The sequence below is a fragment of the Hirundo rustica genome, chromosome 15 (genome assembly GCF_015227805.2).
Source record: "Hirundo rustica isolate bHirRus1 chromosome 15, bHirRus1.pri.v3, whole genome shotgun sequence".
Classification (NCBI taxonomy): domain Eukaryota; kingdom Metazoa; phylum Chordata; class Aves; order Passeriformes; family Hirundinidae; genus Hirundo; species Hirundo rustica.
Genome location: NC_053464.1, coordinates 13921273 through 13935384, shown reverse-complemented (window position 1 = coordinate 13935384; position 14112 = coordinate 13921273). Strand labels below are relative to the sequence as shown.

The 14112-nt window shown below is 48.7% G+C and overlaps 1 protein-coding gene across 3 annotated transcripts in view; it reads left to right on the top strand.

Annotated features, from left to right (window-relative positions):
- PEMT (phosphatidylethanolamine N-methyltransferase) overlaps positions 1-14112 on the top strand; it is a 51745-nt gene that overhangs the window by 28807 nt on the left and 8826 nt on the right. For all 3 annotated transcript variants that reach the window (XM_040079499.2, XM_040079497.1, XM_040079498.2), the window contains exons 4-5: positions 1385-1530; positions 5913-6024. In XM_040079499.2, coding sequence (XP_039935433.1) covers positions 1385-1530; positions 5913-6024 — 258 coding nt within the window. The remainder of the gene's footprint in view (positions 1-1384; positions 1531-5912; positions 6025-14112) is intronic.

Here is a 14112-nt window from a genome sequence, read left to right as displayed (position 1 = left end):
TCCAGAGTGTAAATCACCCAGACGCCGTGGTTTTGCTCACTTCTGAGCGTATTACATTTATTCCGTGTTTTGTTTCCTCGCTCCAATCCAAACTGATGATTAAATGTCTTGTTCTGGGGTCCTAAAAACTCCTCAACAATAGAAAGCCTAGTGGGAGCAAGCTCCAAAGTGAACAAAGGATATCACCCAGGTTCCTAAACCACAGAGTTTAGGTATTATCCTGGACTTGCCATCAGGGCTTTGAAAGATGTGTTTTCAGCTGCCTGGCCTTCAGCCACGCAGGCAGCACTGTCTCTCTCAGCTTTTATTTGGACAACAGGGAAAATGCAGAGGTTTGCAGGGCTTAGGGAAGATGGACACCAGGGAGAAAAGCTATCCCAAGCCCTGCAGGTAGCGTTATGGAAGCACTTTCAAGCTGAGGAGCTCAGGACTGTGGGCAGGAATAACTCTGCTGGCCCTGAAAGGCAGTGGTGGCCGGAGGAGCAGGAGAGCTGTTATTCCACTTGAATTTTAGCCTCCAGGGTGCTCATCAGAAAAAAAAAAGCTCAAAGTTTCCTACTTCATCTGTCAACAACATGTGGAGAAACACGGTGTAGAGCTCTGTGGGTCTGTTCTCTCCTCTCCTGGTATTAATGGTGTTTTTTTAATCGCAGCGTTGTCTCTTTTGTCATCGTGCGTTTGTGCCGGAGCCGTGTGCGATGCTGAGCCTGCCAAGCCCCGCTCTGGGCAGAGCTCAGGGGGCTGGAGGGAGGGGTCGCCATCATTCCGATCACAAACGGGCGTTTGGAAGGTCAGAGCCGAAATGCCTGACCCAGCCTGGAGCGGAGGAGCTGTGCTCGCGCTCGAGAACGCCTCGTCTCTCGTATTTTCCTTTCGCCGTTCCAATCCTCCCCCTGACTGTCAGGCTCCAGCTGTGAATCACTCCTGGGCACGTGGCTAACACATGAACGCTGCAAAATATTTTGATGGAGGGGAACGGGGGTGGGAGCACGAGATAATCCAGCCAATTGTTCCCAACCCTTCGAGTCCTCTGCCTCCGGCATTTGCAAGGGCGTCTGTCCCAGAGCTCTCAGTCATGATGAAAACTTGGATTTGGTGAATAAAGCAAAGCGTTTGATATCACAGATCAGTGGGACTGGTATTTCCAGGAGCGAGCGAAGGTTGTGAGTAGAAATAGCTGCCCCAGATCAAGCCCTGGCTCCTCACAGTCTTCAGCTGATTGCTTCTCCCATTGGGAGGTTGAGTAGGCTCGGGTGGGAAAAGGGATCTGGAGAGGGATCCTCCTCAGCAGCTTCCATTCCCAAAGCTCCACATCTCCCAGGGGTCATGGGTGATGTGAATTATGAGTTGCTGCTTTTAACAGCCCTTGTTGTCTCCCCACCAGCTTCACAGAAGCCATGAAGAGCCAGCCGAAGCTGGAGAGCTGGGACTCCCACTGGACCTACTACTCAGGCTTGGCCATCTTGGCTGTAGGGACCTTGTTTGTCATCTCCAGCTTCTTGGCACTGGGATTCACCGGGACCTTCCTAGGTAAGCCCTGAAAATCCAACAGCTTTGCCAGAAAGTGCATTTAATCCTTGCAGGGATCTCTTGCTAGGGCAGAGTCGTAGGAATTCCCTTGTCCTTGCCTTTCGGGCTGTCAGATTTGTCATTGTGATACCAAAGCATGACCCAGTCCTGCTGTTACCTCGCACAGTGGTTTTGTTCAGCAGATCCCATCACCTCCAGCATCAAGCCTGAAGGTTGAGAGCACAGCTGCTCATCTGCCAGCCCAAACACCCTCCAGAAAAGGGACCCCAAGCTCAAGACCTCACAAGCAGCGCTGGCGCAGCGGGTGTGAGCTGTCCAGCAGCCCCGCTCCGAGCACCCACCTGCTCATCACACGTGCTGAGGCAGGATGTTGTTTGCTCTCCCCTCTGCAATAAACCTGATGTTCGTTGACAGATCCTTTCATCTGCCGCTTTATGGCAGAAGGCATTTTCCACTGTGCCTGCTTTCACGTTTAGAGCGTAATTCTGTTAGCATTGTTGACTTTGAAAACACGCCAGTATGTGTGGAATTCATAAAAATAAAGTAGAGACAGGAACAATAAATATCCAAGGAAAGGGGCAGCTCCTGCTGGCTGAAATAATCACAGCCCCAGCTTTGACACCTCATTTAGGCTGTGCTTTTGCAAGTGCTTTACAAACCAAATTCAATTAGCTCCTGTGGCGTCGCTAGGAAGAAGAGAGGGACGTAATAAGCCTTCCTGATTTCAAGTGGAGTTGCAAAGAAATGTGTTGAGTTGGCCAAAATCCCGCTGCCAGAAATAGAACTCAGCGCTCCTAAACATCCTCATCCTCCATGTGCAGCCTCACTCCTGGCCCCCTGTCACACCCCTGTCCCTCAGCTACCGGGCACCAGCATCCTCCAAAACCACCGGCAGCCCCCTGAAGTGATGCTGTGCCTGTGGAGACACGTCCAGGAAGGCCAGGCACAGGAGTACCCATCAGCAAGAGCTGCTTGGATACTCCTGAAGTTCAGCCAGATCTGGAGCTGTTTACGTAAAGCCTGATTCATCCGACCAGGAGGATCCATTGGACTTGAACCGCTGGGAAAAAGCAAACAAGTGAGTCAGGCTCAGCGTAAGAGGTGAGAGGGCCCCGTCCCTTGGATCTGTATCCCCTGAGGCAGGGGAGAGCTGGGTGTCAGTGGTCCATATAAGGCATTTCTGCTCCATCCTCACTGCCAGGAAGTCTCTCCCTGCCACCAGTGCCCTGGACTGACACGCAAGGACCAGCTCTCTCCGCTAGCGGGGCACGACGGGCGCGGGGCAGAGCTGAGTCAGGGTGGGAACATGCCAGGCCCACGTGCCAGTGCTGCCAGGCTGGCTCAGGAGCTCTGCAGCACTGAGGCATGGCCCAGCTGGAGCCCCGCAGAGGATCCATCCTTGGACTGGTAACAGCTTCTCCACACAAACCCCTTGAGTGGTTTGTTACCCAGCCACGGGGAGGAGAACGGCTCTGCAGGATCTCCTGTGGGATATTCTCTCTCAGGTCTGGTATTTCCAACATCCACGCAGGATTTTAGTGCTGCCCTGTTGCTGCAGGAGGAGCAAAGACTCCAGGTAGCAAAGGGCTGCACTGCTTTGGCAAGGAGGGGATCCAGCTTCTTCTCACCGTCGACGTCTGAGCTCAAGAGAAGTTTTGAGAGAGCCTCTGACACACAGGCACTTCAAAAATCACTGGAGCTGGATTTGACCCTTCGTGAGTTTTTCTACAGCAGTGAGGGCTGAAACAGGCAGGGCTGCCTGTTGAATTCCTTCCTTACAGCACGTTTAGGCTTTGGAGCAGCTGCAGAACACTTTGTCTCTCTCTAGTGTGGGCTAAATGGTGCAGTGGGAGCTGTGTGAGTCACCCTTCTCCACAGCCTGGCTGTGCCACCCCATCTCCAGCACGGCAGCACCGGCTCCAGATGCTGTTTGCAGCAGCTGGATGTGGCCCCTCTCCCTGGCAGAGCCAGCCCTGGTGCCCTTTCTCCACGCTGTGCCCTCACTGGGATTCAGGCATCACTTCAGTGCCCTCCTTGTTTGCCCTGTTTCCCAAAAAACACGGTGATGAAGGCTTGGCTTATCTGGAGGCTGAGGACGTGGAGAGGCTGCTTTGCCTGTCTGAGTCCGTCTTCCTCACAGCCCAGTGACATTTCTTCCAGCACTCACCAAGATTTCAAGTCAATCTGACTTGACCAAAGTCTGTTGCTGGGCCTGGAGAAGCCGACAGCTCTCCGGGACGAAGCAGAGGTGCTGCTTCAGGCTCCAGGGATTCTGGGGGGACCTGGCAGAGTGCACTGGATGGCTCTTTGCTGCTGTCATCCCACCCTGTGCAGAGAGATGGCTGCACAGACCTCCAGCAAAAAGCAGCTCGAATTAGATGCCAAAGTGCCTGGGCTTGGCAAGGAGCTGATTCCTGAGGACTCAGCACAGGCACAGGAGATGCCCAGGGTGATGCTGTGCCCAGTCCTGTCCCCAAGCACCTCTCTGAACATAAACACATCCAAACCACCTCTCTGGTGGTCGTGTTCATTGACCTGTGCAGCTTTAGAGGCAGAGATTGCATTGGAAAAGCTCCTGGGGAGCTGCCTGTGTGCTCCTGCTCGTGGGCAGCCTGCCTGGAGGGCTGCACAGCCCCACCAGGGCTGGGCACAGGTAAGGCTCTGCCAGCCCCACGGACCCAGGGCTTTGTGTGAGCCTCCTCAGTGCCAGTGCCGTGCGGGGAGTGAGGTGCTCAGCTCAAAGGCAAGGGCGGGCACGGGCTAATGAAGCATTTTGACACATAAGAAAGCGCAGAAACAGGCTGTGGCAGGGGGTGATGTGTTCTTTCTACCAGAACAATCTCAGAGATGTATTGCCAAGTAACTGTGAGAACATATAGTATGAATACAAGGCAATTATCTCACTTAGTGGCCTGTAGTTAAAGCCCAAAAGCATTGTGTAATTGGGCAGGGGCTGTTTATCCTTAGAAATAAATGTTTTAGCACCGTGTGAGGTCAAAGAAATTACACTACGATCCAGGTAATAATAATAACTTTGAATAGTTTGCACTCCTGTAATGCCTTTTATCTGGATTTGTGAGCACTTTCTCACCATACATTAACCCTCACCACCCTCTGTGCTCTGAGAAAGGCCGATGTTATGATCGGTGCACAATAGCACCGGGGAGGGACGGAGGAGACTTGCCCAAGGTCAGGGAAGGGGCTGGCAGCAACGCTGGGGACACAACCCAGGGTGGTGGCAGTGCCCTGGGCTGAGGGACCGGCTGCTCCTCACGCATCAGCGCTTGTGCAGCGGACGTGGAGCACGGATGGCGCAGTGGACAGAGAGGAACAGAGCTGGGGAAGGGTCCGGAGCACCAAGAGCAGCTGGAAGAGCTGGTGGGAGAGCTCAGCCTGGAGAAAAGGAGATTTAGGGGCAATCTTTTGGCTCTCCACAACTCCCTGCCAGGAGGGTGCAGCCAGAGAAGGGTCAGGCTCTGCTCCCAGGCAGCAAAGGACAGGGCGAGAGGAAATGACCTGAAGTTGTACCGGGGGATGTTTACATTTGATGTCAGGAAAAAAACTCTTTCACCAAAGGGGTTGTCAAGCTCTGGCACAAGCAGCGGAGGGATTTAAAAATCATGCAGATGTGGTGCTTTGTGGTGTCGCTTGTAAGACCGACAGCACCAGAGATCTGCATCCTGCCCTTTACCCCCCGAAAAGTTGCTCACGTCTCCGTGTCATTTCTTTTCCAAGCTCCTTTCGGGAGGGTGGCAGGATCACTCCAAGGTGGATGGGAAGCTGGTTGGATGCTGACAGTTCTGAAAGCTTTCCTCATTACAGATGACAATCACCCATTATCATCAGCAGCACTGTGCCCATCACTGAGTGTTTTGTAGGCAGCGGTGCTATTTTCTGAAATTTCTGAGAAATTCTCTGAACTATGGGATAAGGGTGGCGTTATGGATGAGGGCATTTGGTGGTGGTGGTCATGATTTTAACGGCTCCAAACACCCATTACACGGCCCTGGGTTTATTTTCCCATTAAATGGATTTGATCCCATGCACTTGCTTCCTCGTGGAGTGGCGTTTGACAGACAATTTTACAAATGAGAAAAGCAGAATTAACCAGTTGGGACCTCAGGAGCTGTGTCCTGATGAGGGACGTGGCTGCCACAGCCTCATTGCAATGCATGAACCTTCCTGGTGGGCAAAGAGCCATTCCTGGAAAAGCTGATAGACACAGAGTAAACAAACAACTTACTTGTTGCCGTTTCCTCAGCCTGGAAGTCAGAGCCGAAACCCTTTGCTGTGTATCCCTGGCAGGGTACCAGTGTGCCAAAGCCCCCCACAGGACTCCCAGTTTCATGGAGCCTAACCAGAAACTCTCTGCTTGCTCTTAGGTGATTACTTTGGCATCCTGATGGAGGAAAAAGTGACCAGCTTCCCCTTCAGCGTCCTGGATAATCCCATGTACTGGGGCAGCACAGCCATCTACCTGGGCTGGTCCCTCATGTGAGTACATGCCCCTGCAAACACCTCTGGTTGTGGGGTGAGTTTGGGGTCTCTTGGCAGGGCACGAGGTGCTAGGGTGGGCTGGGGGCCAAAAAGACACTCTGCGATGGCAGAGGAAGTGCAGCATGCCCTGACTTCTGCCTGCCCTGGCTATTTTTGTGCGTGGAAAATCTTGCGCCGTCTCGAAACGCTCGCAGTGTCCGTTGTAGAAAAAATAAATAACGGCCAAGCGCTGGGGGAGAGGAGGCATCAGCAAACGAGGTCCTTGGCAGGCTCTGCACGTGGAAAAATCAACAGTCAGGGCCAAATTCATGCAGGGTGTCACTCGGCAGGGGCAGGGCACGGGTACTGGGGAGCAGTGTGACCCTGCAATTACTCTGAAAAAAGCAAAACAAGCCAAGGCACCCTTTCCCCCAGCCCACGGTGATAACACTTCCGAAACGCTCCTTGTGTGATCCAGCACGGCTTAATAGCCTGCTTAGGAGGAAATGAATAGGCTGTAATTTAGCAGCAAATGAGCAATATACTCTATTCGGTGTAACAAGTTTGATGTGGTTTTCATTTAATATCACGTTTGATTTATTTGCCCAGGAGAAAAAAAAAAACACAAAGCAACCCTGGCTGGGTTACTTCAGGAGCCCATGGAGTGTTGCAGGCCGTTATCACTGGGTATTTTGCACTGGTTCTCCTGACTGTGACCACCTCTCCTCTGCTTGGGTGGGGAAAATGAAGTGCTTTGCCACTCTCTGGTCATTTTTTCAGCCATGTGTGCAGCCCCTGGTAATAAGTAAAGCTGATGGTTTCTCTCCTGTCTCCACTGAGCCTTGCTGCTGTTAGTTCTGCACTTGAAATCCCCCCCTGTGCTGTCAGGGTTGGCTGGATGAGGCTGCTTCCCTCCCTGGCAGAGCCACGGCCTTGGATGGGGTTTAAATCCTGGGAAACGGTGCAGGAGAGCCAAAGGGAGGCAATGCTGGGCACGAGAGCTGGCCACAGGGTCTGCAGCAACACCATGGAAACGTGGATATTGCCGTGGGGAGTGGGGCAGGATGAGTCCCCCCACACCACGACCCCCACAGCAGCGCAGAAACAGGGATTTGCCCAGGAGGAAATAGAAGGAGATCTTTATTGGTTTTAAATCCATCACCAAACTACTTCCTAAAACCTTTGCAGAATCCGCTGAACCCTCCTGAGCTGTTTCTGTCACAGAATCCCTTCCTCACGCCTCTCGCTGTGGTCTTCCACCACAATTCCGGGCAGGAGCAGCTGGAAGCAGCTCAGGACAGCAGTGATTGCCTCCTTTTTCTCGTTAAAAGGCTGCCACCATTAAGGCCAGCGAGGCGTGACAAATAATTGCCGAGAACAAATTGCTGGAGCTGTGCAAAGCAGCACCGAGACACCACCCACCTGCCCTGGGGGAAGCTCAGCACAACTCTTCTCACGGTGGTTTTGGCTGTTTCTCTTCCCTGGGACCTGGGTTCGTACAATCACAGAATCATTTAGGCTGGAAAAGAATTTCAAGATTGTCGAGTGCAAGCGTTAACCCAAAACTGCCGTGATCTGCACTAAAACCTGTCCCAAAATACCACATTTACACGGCTTTGAGATCCCTCCAGGGATGGTGGCTCCACCACTGCCCTGGGCAGCTGTGCCAGGGCTTGAGAACCCTTCCAGGCAAGAAATTTTCCCAGTATCCAACCTAACCCTCCTGTGGGGCAACTTGAGGCTGTTATAAATAAGATCGACCAAATTCAAAGTATCAAAATTTAGAATTTTATTTTGAGACAAAATATCAGTCTCGGAAAGCCACGATTTAAAAGGACAGCGCCGAGCCCGGGATCGGTGCCGGGTGAACGCGGATAACAAGCTCTGTCAGCCTGGTATCCCCCCCAAGTTCACAATTTCTGGTCTCCGGCTGTCCCTTTTTATACACAAGATCGCGGAGTGAAGTCCGAAATTCTGACGTTATCCTCTCCGAGGCGTCTTCATTAATTATTCAAGTCCTGGTATCGGAGGTCTGAATAGACCGGTAGGGTGGAACAATGCTGTTGATGATCGGGCCCGGGTGTGTCGTGTATATGTTAATTTCAGCGGAGACGAGTAGAGATATCCATCTGAAGTGATTATCTTGGTCTCCGGACTTGTATCTTCTTCTTCCGTGGTTCTTTGTTTCCTTTCAGGGATTCCCGGCAGCAATAGTTTCAAGGCCCCCTCTCTGGTAATTCCAATCATACTTTCCTCGTGTCCCTCCTGTGCTTCCCAAGCCAGGAAATTTCTAATTTTTAGTTTCTACATTTTACTTTTACTTTATGTACATTTGAACACATTTCTAACATTCATATTTTATACAGTTCAACATTTACCTTGTATAATTTGATAACACGAATTAACTTTAGCACATTTATCACAATCCCCCCTCTTCCAAATTCACCAATTTAATTCGTGTTCTGGTTATAGTCTTTTTTCTCTGTCAAGATAAAAAAGCCTCTTAACCATTATTCTGTTAACCTTTCCCCTGTCGTTTTGTTCCAATATGTTCTCTCTATGTTTCCTCCCTGTATCTGGGCTTCAAATTTTTCTAACACCTGAGCCGCAGTACTTCTTTCCTCGGTTAAATTCATAATTTTTGAGGTGGCTTTTTCTTTGGCTAATCCTCCTGAAGCTAATTCCGGATCCATAGGAAGGGCTGCTATTTGCATTCCCTGGACCACAGTGTGAATTAGTCTTATTAGGCAAGGTATTAAACAAGGCAAGAACACTAACCCAGCCACTGAGCACAGGATAAAGAACCCCACCTTCTTCCACCAATCTCCCGTTCCAAATATTTGATCCCACCATGATGCTTTTAGGATTGAATTCCATTTCTGCACTGGGACGTGCGCCACTTTTTTAATTTCTGCAGCCAAATCTCTAATAGTTTCTCCATAGTCATTGATTTCGATACAGCATTCTGAGTCATTAAATTTCCCGCACACACCCCCTTCCTCTGCTAGTAAATAGTCCAGAGCTATTCGATTTTGGTATACGAAAGCTCTCATTTGTGAGTGTTGTTTGGCTAACAATTCCAGGGCGTCTGAAGTGTGGTTAGACACTATTTCTACTACAGCCTGTAACCTGATTAGCCGGTTCAATAAGTATACTGGGGTCCTGTAACCCCAACTTCCATCCTGTGCCCAGGTGGCTGGACCATAGTATTCTATGATGCGCTCTGCAGGCCATTCTTCCTCTCCCCATTTCTGATTCCCTCCCACTTGTGGGAGTCCTTTCTTTACCTCTCGCTTTCTCCTGCTGAGGGTTTCATACAAAGGGGCCCCTAGCAAATTGCTACCAGTTCTGGGGAGTGTAAAGAAAGAGGGTCTAATCATACCTAGGGTACAGGACCCTTTCCATTTCCGGGGCAATTCACTGTATGCTCTTTTCCCACAGATCCAATAAATCCCGCTGGGAGCTTTCCATTTAATGTCTATATTTTCCGGTTTGTCCCAAAATTCCACCAGTTCAGTTAAGGAGTAATATGGGTTAGCGTTAGTGAGTTCATGCCAACAGAGTTCAATTTCCTCTACCCAATTACACTTTCCTTGCTTCTCTTTTCCCCAGTACCCATTTGGGGGTTCTGGTTGCCACATTTTGGATCTGTTGTTGGAATTTACAGCCAGAGTGGATAGACAAGGGGTGTATCCCACTACATCACTGTACACATTCCCTTCCCTACTAATACAGATTGTCCCTATTACTCGTTCATCCAGTGTCCACCCTCCTGGCCGGGTTAAAGTGTTTAAGATTTTATTATCCCATTTTAGTAACTGCTCAGGAGTTAAACTCTCACCTTTCCATGGCCATCTTTCGGCGGATTTTAATCCTCCGCAGATCCAACAATTAGTTAGCCCTAACTCGGTAGCAATCTCCTGTACCAAATCCAGGAAAAGATTTTTGCTGGAAGTAGCCAGACTCCAATCATTAGACTGTTTTTCCAATTGATCATATTGTTCACTTAATGTCCTCATTCTTTCCTGCTCCATTCTCTTTTTCTTAGCTGCCAATTCTTGTCGTTTAAATTCCAGGGCTACCTTTTGTATCTTGTTCTCAGGGTCTAACCCTTCCTCGTCCTTGGAAAAGCAAAAAACTTTATCCATTCTTAAACAAACCCTTTCATCGTTCTCCCCCAACATATCGAGTAATATAGGTCCATTCGCTAAAGTAGCTGTTTGCAATTTCTCATTTTGTCCCACCCAATATGTTTTCCCGTTCAAGGCACACATCTTCAGTTTCCTCTTATCATAACATAAAGGGTTAACTTGGAGATATCCCACAAAGGTACTCTCCTTTTTCCCTCCAATCCACACAGTCTTGTTACATTCTTTGCATGTTGTGATCAAAGGAAGACTGCTTACCTCCCTCCTTTTCCTAGCCGTTGCCATCGGGTGATTGGATTTGTTCAATTTAACCCCTTCATTCCACTGACGATTCTCCCCCCTTTTTGGTGTAAACCAGTCTACTCGTACCCTGGATTCCAAAACTCTGTTCCGGGTAAGGTTTGGAGGGACCGTGGGGAGATTAGTTTCCATCCCCATCCCCTCTTGGGGTTCGTGGAGGCCATTCGTGGGGCACATGGCTTGACTCAGGATCACCAGGGTTACCCATAGGCCTATCCCTCTGCTCCACCCTTCGCCCGTTGGGTTGCCACCAGCGGCGGGGTAATCCATCTTCTTGGCAGCAGGGATATTCTTCCGGGTCCCTGCCGGTGCTTCTCTGAGCATATCGCCTCTTGTACTGCTCCCACCTCGTTCTCCTTATTTGATCTCCTCTACAGGGTACTTTCAACGTTCTCCTGCACTCAATTACGAGTGGATCCGCCCTTTTATTCAATCCTCCCCTTAACCCTTTAGTGTAATAGTGGAACCACTCAGGAGAATCCAATTCGAACAATCCCGATTCTGTGGCAACGTATAGGAATAGATTGGTAAGCCTGACCTCCTCCTCGTAACAAGGTACACACAAATTCCAAGGTCTAGCCCCCCGGACACAATGAGTTACCCAAACTTGTTCACAATACCCGCACTTAAAATGAACAAAAGGATAGCAGGGACATCCTGCCTGAGTGCAACTTATCCGATAAGCGCTGGTCATTGGGTGTCTCGGTGAATTCTCAGCTTTAAATCCCCAGGTGCAGAGGTGATTTTCCACTGCGGAGAGCTGCTGTGTTGTTCCACCTTTTTCACTCGGGAGCAATGGGTCCAGCCTTTCTCTGCTGTTCTCACGGCAGTATCTGTTGTGAGGAGGACGAGGAAAGGTCCCTCCCAATGCGATGACAGCGGTGCTTCTTTCCACGCTCTGATCAATACTTGATCACCCGGCTGGATCTTGTGGATAGCAAACCCCAGCGGGGTGCTTTGTGCTATTAACCCACGCTTCCGGAGTTCCTGCAAATTTTTGTTAATCACAATGATATAAGACTGGATCTGACAATCCTCCACCCGGGGATGTCCAACTGACATTCCATGCTCATAAGGCATTCCGTACAACATCTCGAATGGAGATAATCCCGAACCGGAATGAGGTTGTGTTCTGATGTTTAGGAGGGCTAGAGGGAGGCATTTTATCCAAGTCATTCTAGTTTCTAGCATAAGTTTTGACAATTGTGCCTTCAGAGTTTGATTCATTCTCTCTACTTGACCTGAGCTCTGAGGATGCCATGGGGTATGATATTCCCATCTGATTCCCAGAGCCTCTGCTAAGCTTTTTATGACCTTGGATGTAAAATGAGTTCCCTGATCTGAATCAATGGAATCAGGGATTCCATATCTGGGAATTACTTCCTCCAATAATCTCCGTGCTACTGTTTGAGCTGTAGCCCTAGGGCTAGGGAATGCCTCCACCCAATGTGTTAATTGGTCTACTATCACTAGCAGATATCTATATCTACCTATTTTTGGTAACTCTGTAAAATCCACTTGTATTCTCCCAAAGGGGCGATATGCTAAAGGACGTCCCCCTAATGCATTGTGTTTGACCTTTGATTTATTAATTTTCTGGCAGACCAAGCAACTCTGAACCTCCTGCTTGGCTAACTCGAAGATACCCTTACATCCAAAAAATTTCAAAAATTGTTCTGCTAAAGCTTGAGTTCCCCAATGAGTTTGTGCATGCAATCTTTTTAATATGATCCTTGCATAAGCCTTTGGGATCAATTCTCGACCGTCAGTCAATTTCCATTTCCCATCTATTAAATTTCCCCCCATTTTCTTGAAATCCTCAATCTCCTTTTCTGTGGGATGAGGAGAACCTTCTCCAAAATTTTCTGTCCTGCTTTCCAGGGTATCCAGGGTTAGGAGAGCTGCTTTCCTGGCTTCCTGATCAGCCAAATTATTCCCACGTATTCTGAACTGTAGTCCAGCCTGGTGACTCTTTACATATACCACTGCAATAGCTTTTGGTTCCCTTACTGCCTTGAGAATTTGCCTTATTAGATCCTCATGTATTAACCCTTTTCCTCTAGTGTTCACCAGTCCTCTTTCCTCCCAGATTTTCCCAAAGGTATGCACTACCCCAAACGCATACTTTGAGTCAGTGAAAATAGTTCCTATTTTTCCTTTAAGTCCTTTGAGTGCTTGCAACACAGCATACAATTCACATGCCTGAGCTGACCATGAAGTGCCCAAGGGGCCTGACTTTATCACTCCCCCAGTTTTCCCATCTATAATTGCATATCCTGATTTTCTTTTCCCTTCTATAACCCTGGCTGACCCATCTACAAACCATTTTTCCCCTTCTTCGAGCTCCTCGTCCTCCAGATCTTCCCTAATTTTTGTTTGTAATTCTACTAGGTCTATACAGTTGTGTATAGGCTCTGATGAAGCTTCCCCAAACAGGAACCCAGCAGGATTACTTGCTTGTGTTGTCCTTAATTCTAATTCTGGAGCATGAAGGAGAATGGCCTCATACTTCAGCAATCTGGCATCTGTGAGCCATTTTTCAGCTTTTTGTTGTAAAATAGTTCTTACATTATGTGGAGTATAAACTGTGATGGGAGCCCCAAAAGTAATCTTTTTGGCTTCTTCTATCAATAAGGCAACTGCTACTATCGCCTGTAAACATGTAGGCCACCCCCTGCTTACAGGGTCCAACAATTTTGAAAGGTAACCTACAGGCTTCCTATCCCCAGCCCATTCTTGTGTCAATACCCCATGTGCTGTGTGGTTTTCTACATTCACAAATAATTGGAATTTCTTATTGATATCTGGGAGGTTCAATACTGGGGCAGTCACCAAAGCACCCTTTAATCGCTCTAATTCCTTATCATCCTGTTCTGTCCATTTTATCCTCTCTGCAGTTAATTTTTCATACAAAAATTTTGCTTTTTCACTATATCCTTCTATCCACTGCCTACAATAACCTAACAGCCCCAATAGCTGACGTACTTGTCTTTTGGTTTTAGGGGGGGGCAGTTCTATGATTCCAGCTACCCTTGCAGGGTCCAATTTCTTTTTCCCTTTTACTAACCAATGCCCTAAGTATTTCACCCCAGATTCTGTGAACTGTAACTTTTGTTTTGCTACCTTTAATCCCTTTTCCCCTAAAAAGTTTAACAAATCAATAGTGCATTCTCTTACACCTTCCTCTGTTTCACCAGCCACCAGTAGATCATCTACATATTGTAAAATCTTGGTCCCTTTCCTAGGGGAGAACTGACTTAGCAACTTTTCCAATGCTTGTCCAAATAAATTTGGGGAGTCCACGAATCCTTGGGGAAGTGAGGCCCACCTTAACTGTTGTTTCCGGTTAGTGTCTGGATCCTCCCATTGGAATGCAAAAAAATCCCTGCTGCCTTCAGCTAAAGGGCAGGTCCAAAATGCATCCTTTAGGTCTATAACACTGTACCAAGTATCTCTCGGGGAGATCCTATTCAGAAGGGTGTAGGGGTTAGCCACTACAGGGAACCGAGTTCTTGTTCTTTCATTTATGGCTCTTAAATCTTGCACTAACCTATAATTCCCATCTCCCTTTTTAACAGCCAGTATTGGGGTATTGTGTCTGGACATACACGGCTCCAATATGCCCTTTTTGATCAAATCCTCTATTATAGGTTTCAGC